The sequence below is a fragment of the Pinus tabuliformis genome, chromosome 1_2, assembly GCF_031772625.1.
Source record: "Pinus tabuliformis cultivar Carrire ecotype Pingquan chromosome 1_2, CPIR1, whole genome shotgun sequence".
NCBI lineage: Eukaryota > Viridiplantae > Streptophyta > Pinopsida > Pinales > Pinaceae > Pinus > Pinus tabuliformis.
In genome coordinates this window covers 1,237,088,543-1,237,106,489 of record NC_142298.1, presented here as the reverse complement: position 1 = coordinate 1,237,106,489, position 17,947 = coordinate 1,237,088,543, and the positions used below count along the sequence as shown (strand labels likewise).

General features: G+C 34.0%; 1 protein-coding gene across 1 annotated transcript; it reads right to left on the bottom strand.

The window, feature by feature from the left end:
- Window positions 1-12,947: 12,947 nt before the first annotated feature.
- On the bottom strand, window positions 12,948-14,323 carry LOC149210711 (non-specific lipid transfer protein GPI-anchored 16-like). The gene is made up of 3 exons (XM_089394479.1): window positions 13,877-14,323; window positions 13,742-13,783; window positions 12,948-13,412 (listed from the first exon to the last, which is right to left on the bottom strand). Exons 1-3 carry the CDS (start codon window positions 14,223-14,225, stop codon window positions 13,138-13,140), a joined length of 666 nt encoding a protein of 221 aa, XP_089250605.1. The 5' UTR covers window positions 14,226-14,323; the 3' UTR covers window positions 12,948-13,137.
- Window positions 14,324-17,947: the final 3,624 nt, after the last annotated feature.

Here is a 17,947-nt window from a genome sequence, read left to right as displayed (position 1 = left end):
TAGCCAGATAGCCTTTGAACTGCTCTTACTATTTAATTGCAAAGTAGATGAATGCTACTTCAATCAATATCCGAGTTAGATTATGAACTAAAATTCTAACTTACAAGCATTCTAAACGCCCTTTTGGTAGCTCAATAGCCTCCCAAGATCATACCCCTATACTTTGTTTTTACTGTCCATCATAGCTCAACTTAAATCACTGAACTTAGTTGCAAATTTTGAGCAAAAACCCAACTTAGTTTCGCTCCATGGCCCATCGCATTGTCTGTAACTGGAAACTAGTATGCATCACACCTCCCATGTGTAGCAGGTGAGATGCATCCCTGTTTCTAAGAAGCATAGGTGCGATGACTAAGTAATATTATTTCTCTCTTTGAAATTTGGGTTTTTCCTTCTTGTTTTTAGCTCTATTTAGTTGTTTTGCTGCTTATGATCAGTATCTCATTGTTGAAGCCTCCTTCCTTTACATTGTTCAGCCTCCATTGATTAGGATTAGTAAATGTTTTTATGTATTTGTCCTTCATTTGCAATCCTTCGACAAAAGTTGCTTAAATCGAACTATCATTCTGATTCAAAAAAGTGTCGTAACTATCATTTTGGGTCAAAAAGAAGAGTGTCGTAAAGTCTTCCTCCTCTAGATAGTTGATTGTACTTTTGCCAATGTATTTGATTTAAATTGTTAATATTTGAAGTGTCAAAAGAAATTTTCTATTCAAAATCGAAAAGTGTCGTTTTAGTCTTCCTTTCATTTTGAAAAGAAATTGTCGAAATGTCGCTTTGAAGAAAATAGTTCAGATCTGTACTTAGTTTTCCTTTTTTGCATTCTTCACATTAAAGGGAATGAAAAACAAATACATGCATTTTCATTTGAATTTAGACTGTATGCGGAAAATGATTTAGGAAAAGTGCATTTAGTGTGTGCTCTTTGCTCTCTGTTGAAAGAATCATTATCTTCTTTCCTTAGTAGCTGGGATTTTCATCGCTAAAAAAAATAAACGACTGTTTATCATTTTAGATTGCATATTTAGAAATTTTACATCTACATCACACGGTGAACCTTGAAAGGCAAACTTATAAGCAAGATCAACTCTAAAATAAATTTCAATGAACTTAGCAGCGGTTTGGAACCTAACGCAACACATCTATAGGTCTAGGCTAGAGACGTGTTTGGCGTCATAAAACCTGGTAACTATCATTTTCATTGAAGGTTGGGTGATTCCTCCTCTTTGAAATGACAAGTGCCCGTACCGCCGAGTATATATTGGGAGACCACAATAATCTGATATCCTTTATCCATAGGAAGCCGTGTCTACTGCCCTATCGATCGCAATGCACTAAACACAACATTCGGGAAGTTTGAATACCATACATAAGTCCTTGGTAATTTCTCTTTAATTTACCACCAAGGTGTATATTGCAGTTTTTCGATTGGTTTGGTAATCCCTCTGTCTAGATTTCCAAAGTAGTCACTTTCATTCCTTTTCGACTCATTAAAATCTGAGAACTTGTCACTTCAGGCTCATTAAAAATCGAAGGGGACTAGAGTCATCTTCAGCTTTTTCTTGACTCTTAAAAATTGAAAAGCAAATTTGTGTCAAAGCGTCATTAAAATTTATTTAATTCAGAATAACATCCCTATTCCTTCATTGATCTTAGGTTGAGGTGATGGAGTCCACCAATCAAGGAATCCCTCTTGGGGGGAATCCTAGTCCCTTCTCTTCTTGGGGAGATATCGGTGCTTCGTATATGGCTACATTGTCCTTTCCGGGAATCACAATTTTCCTACCAATATGGCTATTCTCAACCTTTGTTGTTCAAAATACCATGATTCCTCAGCAATGGAATCAGCAACCGGATGATATTGAAGTTGTCCCTTCACCTTCTGCTTCGTTTGTTTCTCCCTCCCCTTCTTCCTCTTCGCTTGGTGAAACTAGTGATACTAAAAACCAAGTGGCTGAGAAGAAGAAGAAGGGAAGGAGAAGAAAAAGAAGAGGTCAGCTAAGAAAGGGGGAAACCATGAATCATCTTGTGAAAATCTGCACTCTGAACTTTCCAAACCCAGATCTCCATGCATAATTTGCAAAGGAAACCATTTTCATCGAGATTGTCCTTGCATTCTGCGGATCTTGAGAGAATGGTCTCCCCATTCGCACCATTCGGTGTCATCAACCTCTGGCGATCATGTTAAAAGCACACCATCAACTAGTGAAAATGAAGTCAATGGACAGAAAGGAAAGGTCAGATTTCCATGTAGGTTATGTGAAGGTAATCATGCTCATCACCATTTTCCTTTTTTGGATGAAGCCAAAAGAGTCTTGGATAACCATCCTACTTCACCGCAGCGACTCCCACCTGGATACAAGAAGCTCTCACCAAGTCCTTTGCTAGTTGAAAACTCGACTAACGTAACTCAATCATTGGTCGAAACGCCTATCGTTGAGAGTGAACCTTCTAAGTCCATACCGAACCAAAGTCAACAGGTCGAGATGGTGGTTGACCCAGTCTTGCCTACATAAGATCCACCTTTAGATGATACAATTTCCAAAGAGAATGAGAATAATACTATTCAAATTCTTTTTGTTAATACAGATTCTGATGAACTTTGGGGAAATCTGCCCATTCTTTTACAACAGGAGGAAAATTCCCCAGTTCAAGGGGTTTATCCAGCCGTTTATCCAGTACCCCCTCCAAGCAGTCTAGTCGTTTCCTTCGATTGGAATCAACTAGCGAGACCCCACCTTCCATCTAATGTACCATTCTGAATCATTATGCAAGTTTACAAAATGATCGTGTCTGACACTATCATAGATGAAGGGGCTTTAGTGACTATCCTTTCCTCAATTGCTTGGAAAGTGCTTGGTTCACCGTCGCTTATGCCTATGACACAAAATTTGTCAGGCTTTAACAAAGGAACCAGTCGACCATTAGGGATCCTTCTGAAGTTGACGATAACTTTAAAAAGGAAAACTGTTCATTTGAACATGATGGTAGTCCAAGGACCATTAGATTACAATCTACTTCTTGGACGTGACTATAGATATATATATGTGTATATATATATATATATATATATATATATATATATCATGGAAGTTATTGTTTCCACACTTTTTCGAGTGATGTGTTTCCCGCATGAAGGCAAAATGGTACAGCTTATCGACCAACTTTCATTTCTTGGTTCAAACACAGCTCCAAGTCAAACATCATCCCTAAATGGTCTCCTTGCGTCGAGAATGTCTGTTCAACCTTCATTCCATCCACCTGATTGCGGCAAGTAGTCCGGTGAATGTAAGGAAGCTTAGGGGGCATGCATCCTGGTCTCCTTTGACAGGCGAACCCAACTGAAAAGATAGGTTTCCCAATAAGTTATGTGATTGGAATTGTTATCTCACCCCATTCACCTTTGTCTATATCGATGGACAAAGCCAAAGAAGTGTTTTGTCTGCTCCGCTAATAGAAACAAATTTGCCTAACCATAGGGACTTCCATATGGTGACCTGGAGACTCTCCTTTTCTTGATACCTGGGGGCATGCAAATCCTTTTATGCAAGATAAAATCGACCAATTTCATTTTTTAGCTTTTTAGCTTTTTAGTTTCAACTTCTTAGGTTAGGTGATTGGTCTGACCACCATTCACCTTTGTCTGCAGTGCACGGACGAAGCAAAGGAAGTGTTTTTTCTAGATGGAAGACAAAACTATCCTACCTAACCTCAGTAGTTCCTTAGATTTTAGTGTAGTTAGCTCTGTAGTTTGGTCGTTTCTAGCCTACATGAGAAGGCAATGAGCATATGTTATCGTAGAGTTCAAGCTCACTAAAAAATAAACCTATCAATGAGAGACATCTTTAGACTATTGGTATGAGAAAGGTTTCTGCAAGGTTCAAGCTCGTTAAAGAATAAACCCGCCACTGAGCATATGTTAATGAAAGGTTCAAGGTCATCAAACAATAAACTCAGCTTTAGTAAATGACCTCTGTGATTGCCACGTTATCATCCTCTTAAACCTTGGTTGTGTTCCTACCAATACCTCCATTCTTTTGGCCGATCATAGGATCCCACTTGATTGTTTACCTTTTTGAGGAACAGCTACGATGAGTGATTCTGTTAGCCACCCTCTTCACAGCGCCATGTTTTGAGAAGTACCAAACTTACTTGGAACCAGTTGCTACCCGAAAACACCACTCGTTCCTAAAAAACAAGTCTCTTTTAAGCTCTTTTTAGACTCGTTAAATATGAAAAGATTGTCGAGCTACTGGCCTTTCAAGCTCGTTAAAGTAAAGGAAAGCACCATCCCTCCTCTACATTTTAATATTTTTGGACCTGAGGGATCATCCCACAAAAATATTGAGTGCTTGTCTTTTTCAGCTCACTAAAGCAATCGAAAAGTCATCCCTTTCGTATTCTTTTATACTTTTTAGGACTGAAGGGATTATGCTACGAAAAAGGACTGTTGGATTTCCTTTTCGTCCCTTTTCAAACTCTCTAAACATGAAAAGGACTGAGTTATCCTTGTTGTTAAACTCGTTAAAACTATAGTGACAAACTTTTCCACCCAGACAAGAATGAGTTTCACTGTCACTAATCTCACTAAAACATAGTGACAGGTTTGCCCGAAGGGAAAATTATAGAACAAGCATATGTTATCCTCCTCAAGCTTGGCAAAAATAAAGAGGTATTGGTCAGCAATGGCTGGGGAAAATGGGAAGAAAACTTGAAGAACTTCATTGGTAGCAGGTCGCTCTTGAACATGACACTTTCACTCCATCACCATGATTGAGTCAGGTTAGGTTATTCTGTTCACTGGTCATATCACCATTGATCCTCTGTACCATCCATATTTTGGGGTTAACGCTACCAATCCATCTCAGTGTCTCCGATATGTTTTAGAGAAGTCATTCAAAGAATTCACCACCCAGTTAACGCTTCATCCACTGCAATACCTTCACCCTCCATTTTTCATGATTGTCATTCCTGAACCTTGTATCATTAGATCGTTTCCCCCTCCAGAAAATCATTTGGATTGTTTCACGTCATAGATGTGGAATACATTAAGGCCCTCCTACAATGGGTCACCTCTTTTCAACATCAACTCATTATCCAAGAAGTTGACTTAGAAACAACCCTTTCAGTACTTTGAAGCTTGCATGCCTCAATGGAAAGTTTCTTACTTTCAGCGACAAGTTTACATCAATGGCCTTTGACCGAAATATTTTACGTGGTGCTCGACATCAGATCATATATTCGCACCACGTGAATTGTATTGTAGTACCTTGAGGATCATTATCATTATTGGTGATTCCTCTCGCACATGTTAACAGTTCACATCATTGGCTGGTAATCAGGCGATGTCTTTCCATGTTTGACTTCAGGACATCTTTTCACATGGATTGACTTGTACATCGGGCGAATATTGAACAAGTTTGAAAACCCTAGATCTAGTTTCATCCATCCGGGCTGCGATATATTCAGGAGTATAAAGACATCAAATATACACAGAAGTTGCACAGATGATCATCCAAGCTAAGGGATGATGACTCTACATACAAAGAATCACCAGTCTGCAATAGCAGATGATTATCTATCCTATGTACATGAAAATGAATTTATAAAGTTGAGCATGGGAATGCCCACCTCAGCTAGATCATGAAAATAATATGATGATGATGTATTTTATTGTATCTTATACAGGTCACCTTCTAGTTCAAATTCCTCGGATCCTCATGATAAAGCATTTCACCCGATATCAAAATATTTACGACCTCATACTTTAAGGGGCAATTGTTATAGACATATTTGGGAACTGCAACCCCAATCATATATGTCAATAAACCAAGGGCTCTTTAACCCCTAAAAGTGTTGTTTCATACCCTAAAAGATCATGGTCAACTGATTACATCATTTCCCAGAAGTTCCACCTGAAAAACCACTCAGAATTAGCCAAAACTGGACCATATTGACTACTCCTTGGTCAATGTGTGATTCATACTGGCTCGTACACTATCCAGGTGTGATGAATACTGCAGATACCTTATGTAGGGTGTGATGAGCGAGAATGGACAAATGGCTGAGATAGTTTGCTAAGTGGATGCTCATGGAATCTTCTAGAAACTTCTCCTATGACAATTCCCTCTCTGTATTCGCCCAGGGATGAGTAAGAGATTAGCGAAATCTCCAAGTGGAACTAATAACTACAAGTGGAATGACACTAATCAAAAACCCAGAGATGACTCACACCTCTGCAAATATCTATAAATGGATCCCTCATCTGAAAGATCTAGAGGTTGGAATTTTGTTATTTGTAAAGAAGTGCTGTTAGTTTCTCTTTTAGAAGAAGCATTGTATTGTTGGGTGATCTTGCTTTTGATGAGGTGAAGAGGGCTTTGATGCTGGGAGGATGATGCTGGATCAAACAGTTGGGTTGTAATCCTCTCTTCTACTATTAATAAAGTTCTTTGAGTTTTCCTCCATATAATCGTGTATTTTTTAATCTTGTTATTTGTGAATGCAGTTGTATGGTCAAGGTATTTCTAATTCTGCATTGTTTATGATATTATAGATCGAGATTCTTTGATGGTGTTTTGTCACTTCGTCTCTATAGGTATTCTTTAAAGCGGGACAAGTAGGAGAGGAGTTGCAAGCTCTATCAAGGGATAGAGAAATCAAGCAAGGAGTCAAGCGAAAGATGCGGGTTGGCCCTCTTTACTTCTCTCTTATCTATCATACATAAAGGAAATCGCAAAGTGCTTTGATTTTTTGTTTCTAAGATAGCTACCCATCTTAGTGGGACTAGTAGATCGAAAAGACACTAGTTTTCCTAGAAACATCATGTAGTAGGGAGCAAGTCCTTAGATTATATCATCCTCCAAATCTTCATAATATGCCCAATATTCTCACAATATTCTACAACAATAAATAATGTTAAGCAAAAATATGCAATTATATCTAAACCTTCCTAATGAACATATTAAAGCTAAAAATATGTCATTTAATGCAAAAAAAGAGAGTTTTAATGTGCTGAAGGATGGTCAGATGAGCCTTAATTTATGTTTAATTTGGAGGCCCATCTGTTAGTATATGAAATTTTAATGAATGAATGACCTAATAGATAATAGTACAACTATTGTGAAGAGATATCATTCCTCTTTGATGATTGTCAGATAAGTATGAGACCCCTATGCTTAGATATGTTGTTGTGACCTATAGATTACGTGTTTGTGATATGTTTGACAAAATCTGATCATGGCTACTAGGGGTCAAGTCAAGCCCTTGTTCAAGTGTTTGCATTAGTACCCTTGCTTCTATGTTATTTATCATTTCTGGAAGTTTCATGAAATTATGGGCAGTGGCCTGAGTCTTGGCCTTGAAAAAGTGGCATGGAATCTAGGGTCGCTGACATAGAACTGCATGAATAATGCCATAGTCTCATGGATTCCCTACTGTGGGAGTGACTAGAGGGTCCTAGTTGCATGTGTGCCTTGTCATCGAAGCAATTGAGGCTTTGAGGAAGTGAAAAAGTAAGTTTCCTCAGGGGTTGGTCACCTGGAAGGGTTGGTTGGCTCCTGAAGCTTCTGTAACATGTGTGGAAGGTCAGATTGGTATTGTCATGTTGGTTCCACTTCCTTAACTGTACTTGGGGAGTTGAATCATATCATAGTAACTTTTTGTCACATGTTTACCCCAATGGACCAGTTAGCTTGGGTAAATGTGGGAGGAGGGTGTTACAATTTTAATGATGTATTATGTATTCCCAATCTTTCCTACAAAATTCTATCAATATATCAAATCATTCATTGAAGTGAAGGTAAAATCGTAAAGAAAGAAATATTTCCCAATGATAATATAATAAGCTCAAGTACAATAAAATCAAACCAAGTTGAGCCTTAAAGAAGGTCTCTCATAATGCCTATAAGTTGGAATTGCCAAATAACTTTAACATTTCCTATATTCAATTTTGTTGACTTGTATGAGTTTCATGAAGTAGAAGGGGATCCCAAATGTGTGGAAGAAAAACCTTCCCACCTATCTATTTGAATAATTAGAGTAAGTTATAGTGAAGAGGATAAACATAAACACATGAAATAAGAAGTGTTATGAGTATTTAGTGAATATAAGTAAAGGCTCTAAGCATGCATTGTGGATTTTGGAATCCTAAAATTGACATGCTTGCAAGGGAATTCCTCCTCTTTAAAAATTATATTTGCTTCCACATGAGCTGGAAGCTCGTGTTTTTCTTATCAAGGATATTTCATGTAGGAGTGTCTTTGACAAAAATCAATAGGCATTGATCAATTTTACTTAGTATCTTAGAGGATGAAATACAAATGTTGCAACATTGCTTTTGTTATTGTGTTTACATTCCACCATCGTTTTGACACTGTTGATGTTATGTTGTTGCGACACCACCTTGTTACAATTTCTATGATGTCATTATCGTTACAATGCCAAAACTCCATATTAATGTGACATCACCCTATTGTTACACTCATGTTGTTGCAATATTGTGACTCCACCATCGTTGTGACACTGTTGATGTTATGTTGTTGCGACACCACCTTGTTGTTACAATTTCTATGGTGTCATTATTGTTACAATGCCAAAACTCCATATTAATGTGACACCACCCTATTGTTACACTCATGTTGTTGCAATGTTGTAACTCCACCATTGTTGTGACACCATTAAAACATTATAGATCATGACTTGTAATGATCCTATGTGTCTCAATGGAAGTTGTGGTGAATTGATGGGCCACTTGTTCAAGGAAACAATGACTAGTTTTTGAACCACACAAGGAGACAATTATTAACTAGGGATTCAAACCATCATCATTGTTCAATGTGTAAAGGAACGTTGATTAGACTAGGAAATGATTGAGAAATTCAAACCACCATAACTATTTAGTTCCAAACTATCCTATAACATCCAAGAGAAAATAATGGGAAAATGGGAGAGAAGCTTAGAAATAAGAAGAGTTCAAGAGGGTGAAAACAAGAAGATCCCTTGAAGCTAGAAAAGAAGGATGGAATATAAAAGCAGAGGAATATTTGGGTGCATTTGGTGATGAAATAGACGGTGTGTATGCAAAGGTGTATGGCAGAGTAAGATTATATTCTAATTGTAAGAAAAATGTTTTGTATGTGAATAAGAATGAAAATTTAATGTTGTCCCTTATTGTTTCTTCTGTAAAGTTTCTCAATTCCTCATTGCATTAGTTAGTCTTTAATTTTTCTTACACTTATATACAAGTAGTTTTATGCTCTATGGATTGATATTGAGTTCCCATAGAGTTTGTGTATAGGTTTATAAAATCCCCTACATCAAGTGTGTATCCTTGATGAGGTTGGTGTTACATTAAATGTCACAAACCACCAACTTAGCTATTATATTAAAGTGGTGAGGGCTCAAAGTAGGGTTTCATTTTCTCTATTTGAGAGCTTGTTGAGGCACAAATTTGTACCTAATGATATTATGAACTACTCTGTCACTTTGGCCATTGAGTAAAGAGATTTTGGAGCCTTATGAAGGCTATGGAGCATCTTGGCAATAATAAATTTGGCTTGGGTTGAAGGTATGGAATTTTTCTTGTGTATATTTTGTTAGTATCATTGTAGCTATGGTTTATTGTTAAATTATTTAGCTTGGCTTAGGTTGGAGTAATGTGTCCTCTAAGTCTAATTCCCACATCGAAAGTAAGATGCTTACTTTTTTTTTTTTAGCTCATCTTGACCTTGTAAGCAAACATTTTATATGTAAAATGATCATACTTATGCTCTATCTCTAAAGGTGCTTTGTGTTGGAACTTTAAAGGTATAATGGGCTGTTATGAATTTTTTTGGGCAGACAAAAAGAATCCTACAACAAATATATTCATAACCGGTTGGGTATCTCCATTCATACATTTATTTCACTTTACATCACCCTTATATTCATTTCTTGTTCAAAGGTTCATTATATACATAGTGTATTGGGATTTTTTTGTTATGAATATGCTTATTGAAAATCGAGATTGTCATTCATATATATATATATATATATATATATATATATATATATATATATATATATATACTATTGAAACCATCGAGCATGAAAAAAAGAAAATTTTAGAGATAAGACTTGTCTCTTTGAAACTGAGATCTAATGTCGTTCATTATAGTCGTTGGATGTTCTGCTCTGACTATTTAACTAGCAATCTAGATCTGATTCTTCAACTTGTCCTGACGATGAGCTACACTCGTTGGTTCGAAACGCGTCGACAAATGAAATATCATGTGATTTACTCCAAAAAATCTCTCATGAGTCATGACTTTATTTTCTATTTGATTAAAGTACAAAAGAGATATAGATTAATGGAAGGCATGACAAAGTTTTGAGACTTATTTCAAATGACTATTTTATATTTGCCAAAAGTTTTGTTGATAATAGGGATATCTTTAAAAATGGCAAGGAAAGATAAAGTAATATTGATTTGTGGTCTCTTTTAAGGCTATTTATTTTCTTATACTAGTTTGTACTTATTAAAAAATTTGATTTTTATTAAATGCTAATTAGTGAATCTCTTCTAGAAATTTAACTATGTGAATTATATTACTTAAGTGTTTTAGATCATATTTTAATACTATTTTTGTTTATATAGCACTAAATTTCCTTTTATAATTTAATTTTATATATAAGACTTCTAAAAATATTCTTGGTACATCTTAATAGAGATTTCTAAAAATAATTAGTTAAATATTTTCATTTTTCATTTAATAAATTCATTGTTGAAATTTCTTTGAACTAATTTACGTTACGTTTACTAAAATTTTTTATATTAAATTTATTTTTTATTATTATTTTTCAATTATTTAAAAATTATATGTAAAATTTATCCAAATTTATATTGTAAAGTTATTTTTATTTATTTATTTTGAAATATTGTAATTTAAATAAATTAAAAAAACCAATATCAAAAATAGATTTTCAAATTTCAATATCTAAAAATCTTAGTGAAACTCACCTAGGCTTTAAACGTGAAATTTTGAGTTGTTAAGAAAACCCAAAAACATTATCCAAAATAATTTTTCCTCAATATCTAACGATCTCAAACTCACTTGTTACCTTTAAAATAAGGTAACAATCCTACCTATAGCTTGAGATATTCGAAATGTTTTGTGTGAAAGGACAATTTCACACTCAACACGAGAAACATCACAATCATCCATTGAAAAAGTCAATGAAATAGTAGGCTCAAAGCATATTTAAATACAATGAACCATCCAATTGAAAAGATGAATGAAATAGTAGGATCAAAGCAAATAGTAGAATCAAAGCATATTTAAATAGAATAAACCATCTAGGTGGGTAGGTTAAGGAGATCATTCACGGTAAGAACTAACATGCAACAAAGACAAAATTAAAGCGAACAAAGGCAAAGTAAATCAAATAAGATAATAATAAATGATATTAAATTAGCCATTCAATAAAATATTATTAGTGATGATGATGATGGCGGTTAAGGTTGGTGAGACCAAGTCTACAAAGGCATACATACTCTATCCCCTCTGGTTTTGAACCTGTGACCTCTTAGGAGGAAACACATGCTCTTAACTATTAGGCCCACTCAAGACAATGCATATAAAAAATCTTTTTAAAGTATTCCTTGTATTAAAAAGTATAGATTTTTTTAACTGATTTTTTTTATAATTTGTAATTTTTCAAATTGTATTTTTCAATGCCATATAGAGTATATAGTTTAACTTAATTTATAAGTTAGTTTTTTTGTTCGATTCAATAATCTTTTTTTTTGTAGATAGATGTTTTTCAGATAAATCACATTATTAGGATTTCACCAAATCTTAATAATGTGATTTATCCCAAAGACATCTATCTACATTATAGATCACAAAAGACTTAGATATAACAAAAAATCTTTGTTTTTAAAAAGGTCAAATAGAAATCTATTTTTAAGTATATGTCAATATTAATTAGTATTGAATATTTTAATGATAACCCACATTGAATATTTTATTATATACCACATTAACATTTTTTTTTGATATTTTGTATATGAAATTGATATGGTCATAAATCAATTAATTATTATTATTTTTTACTTCTAATTACATAAAATTATATTATGAGATATAGACAATTAACTAAACATATTCATTAATATTTTTTTATTATAATTAGTATTACTTTTCTATTTACAAAATATTTTAATTTTATTTTAAAAAAGATATCTTAATTCTATATTCAGCATAATCACATGACTCTCATATTAAACTATAGAATGAGTGTTTCAACTTAATAACTATAAATAACATAAATAATATAAAATTATGATCAGTAAAACTGGAATAAATTCACGAAGCGAATGCACTTAGTCTTGAGGTTGATTGAATTTTTTGCAACGTGTGTGTGATTGTAGTTTCAACAAGTTTGTCTCATTTTAGGTTCCATTTAATGATCTCTAAAACAGAAGGAAAATGTATTTTTATAAATGTTTTATTTTTATTTTATTTTTTTAATAAATAGTTGTGTATGTAATACAAGATATTTATATTGAATATAATAGTTAGATTTTTAATTTTTTATAATTTTTATTATTATTAATTTTTTTATTTTTTTATTATTATAAAATTTACAAATTTTTAATTTTATATATTTAGTTTTATTAATAATAATAAAAAAATTAATATGGTAAAAGATTTTAAACAATTTAATTTATAAATTTATTATATATCTTATTTTCTTTTAAATCTTTTTTATAATAAATACTAAAATATTTATATCGTAAAAGCAATTTTCCATTTCAATTTAGTTGCATATTTTTCTACATATCAATGATTGAGATGCTAACCTTTGAAACTTGGTTCTAAAAAATTACAAAATTTGTGAAGTGGAAATTTGGGGAGAACATTGCAGTTGAATGCTGCTAACAATCAAACCCAAAACATGTCCCATCAAAATAGGTCAAACCTGATTCCATAATAAGTAATGATAATAATAGAATACACCAGATTTTATAGTTGGCATCCATAATGCAACCCCTTTAAAATATGATAATATATCCCTGTTTAAATAGCACTATGGAAAATGTCATTTATCGTTAGAAAATAAATCCCCCCATTTTCTCAGTTTAAACATTTTTTTTCACACTAGCATGCTTGTCAAAACCAGCCCGGCAAAACTTCCGACAACTGATGGTAAATAAACTCCAGAAGCGACGTTAACGTCGACGCCTGACGTTGGCTGGACGGGCAAACTCGTCGGAGGATGATTACTGGACGAACCCGGCAAGGTCGGCGAACTCGCCGGAGAAAGATCTGTCGACGGAGAAATTTCCGAAGGGCTCGCCTTGGCCTTCGAATCTCCCGAGGAGCTCGAAGGTGCGAGATCTTTAGCCGGTGCTGGCGCGGGAATCGAAACTGTAAACATAAAACGCATAAACACAAAGCTCTTCCTGTCAAAATTAAATTAAGAGCAAAGTTTTCTCTGTTGACATCATATAAGAGATTTTTGTGGGGATGTCTTTCAAATTTTTTAATGTGACTGATCTTGTCGGGGCACTGAACCACATTAGATAATTCGAGCGCGATAAAAAATTCTCTTCATATAATTTTTAGTGAAAAACTTTACTCTTAAATCAATGTGAACTGCGGAAACCTGAATTCAAAAATTAAATTGCAGAAACCTGAATTCAAAAATTAAATTAATACGTCAAAACGCTCCAAGTTTTTCATAGGAAAAGTATTACCTGGAGAAGCGGTCGGGGCCGTGAAGGGAACGCCCGCATATGCTGAATTTTTTTTCAAAACAACACAAAGTTTAGACCGCCATGTGTTTTATTCATATTCGCAAGAGGTCAGAGGTTCGAACCTAATAGCCTTACCTTCGCATTGGTCGAGAGGCTGTGTTTTGATTCTACATAACCCAGGAATATTGAGGACCAAACTCCGGTTAATTAACCCTATAGGATTGCTGGTGGTAACGAGCTGGCAAAAACAACCAACTCCGCCGTCGGCGGCCGTTTCAACTGCAGCACAGCACTCCTTACTTGGACTGCCTGTGGGCACGCCATTGCTGCTTCCCGTGATGATATTTAGGCATGGCGTCAAATCGACTGATGGACTGGAACAAACGGAGGATGACTGGGCTGCCACCTCATTGATCCCGGCACCAGCCAGAAACGCGACGAAGGCCAATATTGCTATTAAGGATCTGTATTTTCTTAAAGCCATGGAGGACTTTTCAAGAACCAAATACAGAATTCCAGACTCTTACAGGGATCGAACGATATTGTTGGTTGCCCAGTCTGGGAATGAAGGAGAAGGTGATAGGTTTGATTTTTAAAGGAGAGGGGAAATAACTTGATAAATAAGGAAGGAGGGGGTGGCTAAAATCGTTTACCAGTTTTCGCCTACCATATTCATTCAGATATGCAAACATTGCGTAGAGGAGATTAGGCTTAACTAGGTCGTCGTGTATTGATGGCGTTGGATTTTTTTCTTTAAAATTGTTATAGTTAGAGGATTGAGTCTGACGTATATATCCACAACACGGCTCTCTGAGTCTAACGTATATATCCACAACACGGCTCTCTCATTGTAGTTGAGTTAAATCCACGGGAATTCAATTTTTTTTTTCAAAAGTTAAGTGATTCATATCAACAAATGATTCGACGATAAGATCCATAAATATAATTAAAAGTGCTTTGGCAGTTAAAAGAAAGTCCACATCATATTGGTAATTTGATCACATATTTTGCAATCGAATAGATAAAACACTAAGTAACTAGAGTTTCAAATATATGTATGGCATTTTGATGATGAGCTAACTCCTCGGATTGAAAATTCAATTATAAATCTACACTACCTCTATTCTAATAGTACTTATATCATAACATATGTATGGCATTTTGACGATCAGCTAATTCCTAGGATTGGAAATTCAAATTATAAATCTACACTACCTCTATTCCAATAGTACTTATACCATAATATTCAACTAAGGAAATTTAAATTATGAATCTACACTACCTCTATTCCAATAGTACTTATACCACAATATTCAAGTGAGGAAATTCAAATTATGAATCTACACTACCTCTATTCCAATAGTAATTATACCACAATATTCAACCGAGGAAATTCAAATCATGAATCTACACTACCTTTATTCCAATAGTACTTATACCACAATATTCAACTTTTATGGCTGAAAGGGAGACTTCTTTACCCAATTAAATTATGAATCTACACTACCTTTATTCCAATAGTACTTATACCACAATATTCAACTTTTATGGTTGAAAGGGAGACTTCTTTACCGAATTATGAGACTAGAGCGAGATGAAAGACGTAGCATAATGTGGGTTTCCTATTATCACTATCTCCATCTCAATTCAAGTCGATATAGCTAATTAACTAGTTCTTAGCACTGGGATGATCTCTATGAAGTTGATAAGTGCCCATGATATTTTTTCATAGAAAAACTTGAAAGATTTGAGAGACCACACACACTTTATTAGGTTCATTGTGAGTTAGATAAATGTGTCTACCAACTATTTTCTGGTAGAAAGTAGCATCTATTTTGGGAGAAACACACACTTTAGTTAGCATTAATCCCCACTAATAATAAGGTGTGTCACATGGTACAAAATCTTCATCTTAAATTTTAATACTAGGAGATTTAATACATATTTGGGTTCAAAAATAAAGATCTACCATCATACAATTGTAAGACTAGGATGCCCAAAACTAAATGCAAAAGACCAAGGCCAATTATCTAAAATGTATTTGTTAATTGTTTTTTCAACTCCTAAATTAGATCAGCAATACTTCCAATGATGACCAAATCATCAACAAACAATGCAACTATCAATGTCTCACCATAGTCTTTGTTTAGATATTTGAAACCAATATTGACAAGAAAACAATACGTTTTCTCATATCCTATCCTATGGGCTTGTTCCAAAGGATACAACAATTCCTTCAATCAATAAATAAGTTTTCCATCCTTCTTAAACGAAGGAAGTTACTCCATATAAATATTTTTAGTGAAACCACCATGCAACAAAGAACATTTAATATCCATTTGATGTACCTCCCATCCAACATGAGAAACAAGGAAATGAATTAGTCAAACATAATTCATATTTGAAATAGGGGCAAACGTTTTCAGTATAATGGTTCCTTCTTGCTAACAAAAACCTTTTTCTACCAAATGAGCTTTGCGCCTTTCATATATGAACTTGGTCTTGTATACGTATTGATATGTCACCACATTCTTTCCTTGTGGTCAAATGGTGTTATGATACTCATTAACTACAAAATTCTCCCATTTAGGTTGGCCATGTGCATACATATATATAACAATACAACATGCTTCTAGACACATGTCATTAGACCAATACTTCCATATCTCTCCTAAATTTTATTCTTCCTTGAGTCGTTGATATTTCTTGCATCTACACTAGTAGTTTCAATTGTCACAGTCACATCTCAAAAACAAAATTCTCATGTTGAAGGAGCTCTTTTACAAAAATATCTATTAATGGACTAAATAGGATTTTAAAGCTTGTGATCAACTCAATGGAAGGTTGATTGCATAGTGTTTTTTGTATAGGGTTCAATTATCTAGTCAATGGTCATATGTAATAATCATTTGATCTAGAGAATTAGGAAATCTCCAATGAATTATTACAAACAACCATAAGAATAGTTCAATAAAGGAATGTGTGAGGTCTTCTCATTAAAGACAATATCTCCCCTATAAATAATATATTTTTTTACTAGATTAAACAACATGTAGGCCTTCTACTATTTAGGGTGGTCCATCATAATACAATATGACTCTTTGAACCTATCTTCTTACTCTTAACATCTGGAATATGAACTCACACTATGCATCCAAACATTTTGAGGTGTTTCATTGAGGAATTTCTCCTATTCCGTTTTTTGAAGAGGAGTAATGTCCCATAGTACTTTAATTAAGATCATATGTAGAAGATAGTTGGGGCAGTAGATGGCTTATGTGTGAAATATTAGAAAACATTGAGCTCTAAATGTGCCTCCTCATGAAAATAATAAAATAAGGGTTATGACTTTTTAAAGGGAAAAAATAAGTTTACTTTTTCTTGTTGTACTTTTTTTTATCTCTTTGTAGTTTTTATCAAATTTCAAATATAGGCACTTGGAAAAAGAAAGAGAAAAAATGTTTCTTTTTTAAGAAATGAAGAAAAACATGCTTCTTAAGGAAAGAAACACGTTTCTTTATTTATTTCTAATTTCTCTCGCTTTACGTCTATCAAAAGTTTGCAAAGTAGGTACTAGTTGGATATAGAGTTTTAGTTAAGATAAATCCATGAGAACTCAATTTTATTTTCAAAGTTAAGTAATCCATATCACCAAATGATTCAATGATGAGATCCATAAATTTAATTAAAATTGCTTTGATAATTAAAAGAAAATCCACATCAAATAGTCCTCTTTACAACTATGGCATCCATAGCTCAAAAACAGCTTCCCTATAAAGAGAACCATGCTTTGTATTTGATCATCACATTTAGGATGAATGATTGAATGTTTAAATTAATTATAGTTATTTGAAGTACAATTGGATTTTGAAGTTTCACAAACATGACTTTTGTCAAAATATTTATAAAGATATTGATTATTTGATTATTTATTCTACAAGAGATAAGAGATAAACAACATTTTATACTAGTGGTTTTAAATATGACTATAAAAATCCACGTGCTTCATCTTACTTTAAGAAACTATATTGATGGAACTTTGATGATCACAATAGAATATATCACATTCCTCATTTAGAAATCCAAGTTCAACCAAAATATTATGAATCCATACTACCTACATGCCAATAGTAGTAGTGCTAAAATATTTGTTTTTGATAGTTGAAAGGGAGTCTGCCTTGTGCATTTTACATGACCAAATTATGG

Coding starts and splice junctions, on each gene's coding strand:
- LOC149210711 (XM_089394479.1), bottom strand. CDS start 14,225: ATGGCTTTAAGAAAATACAGATCCTTAATAGCAATATTGGCCTTCGTC. Junction 13,784..13,876: donor GCCTCTCGACCAATGCGAAG/GTAAGGCTATTA, acceptor AAAAAAATTCAG/CATATGCGGGCGTTCCCTTC. Junction 13,413..13,741: donor GGCCCCGACCGCTTCTCCAG/GTAATACTTTTC, acceptor TTATGTTTACAG/TTTCGATTCCCGCGCCAGCA.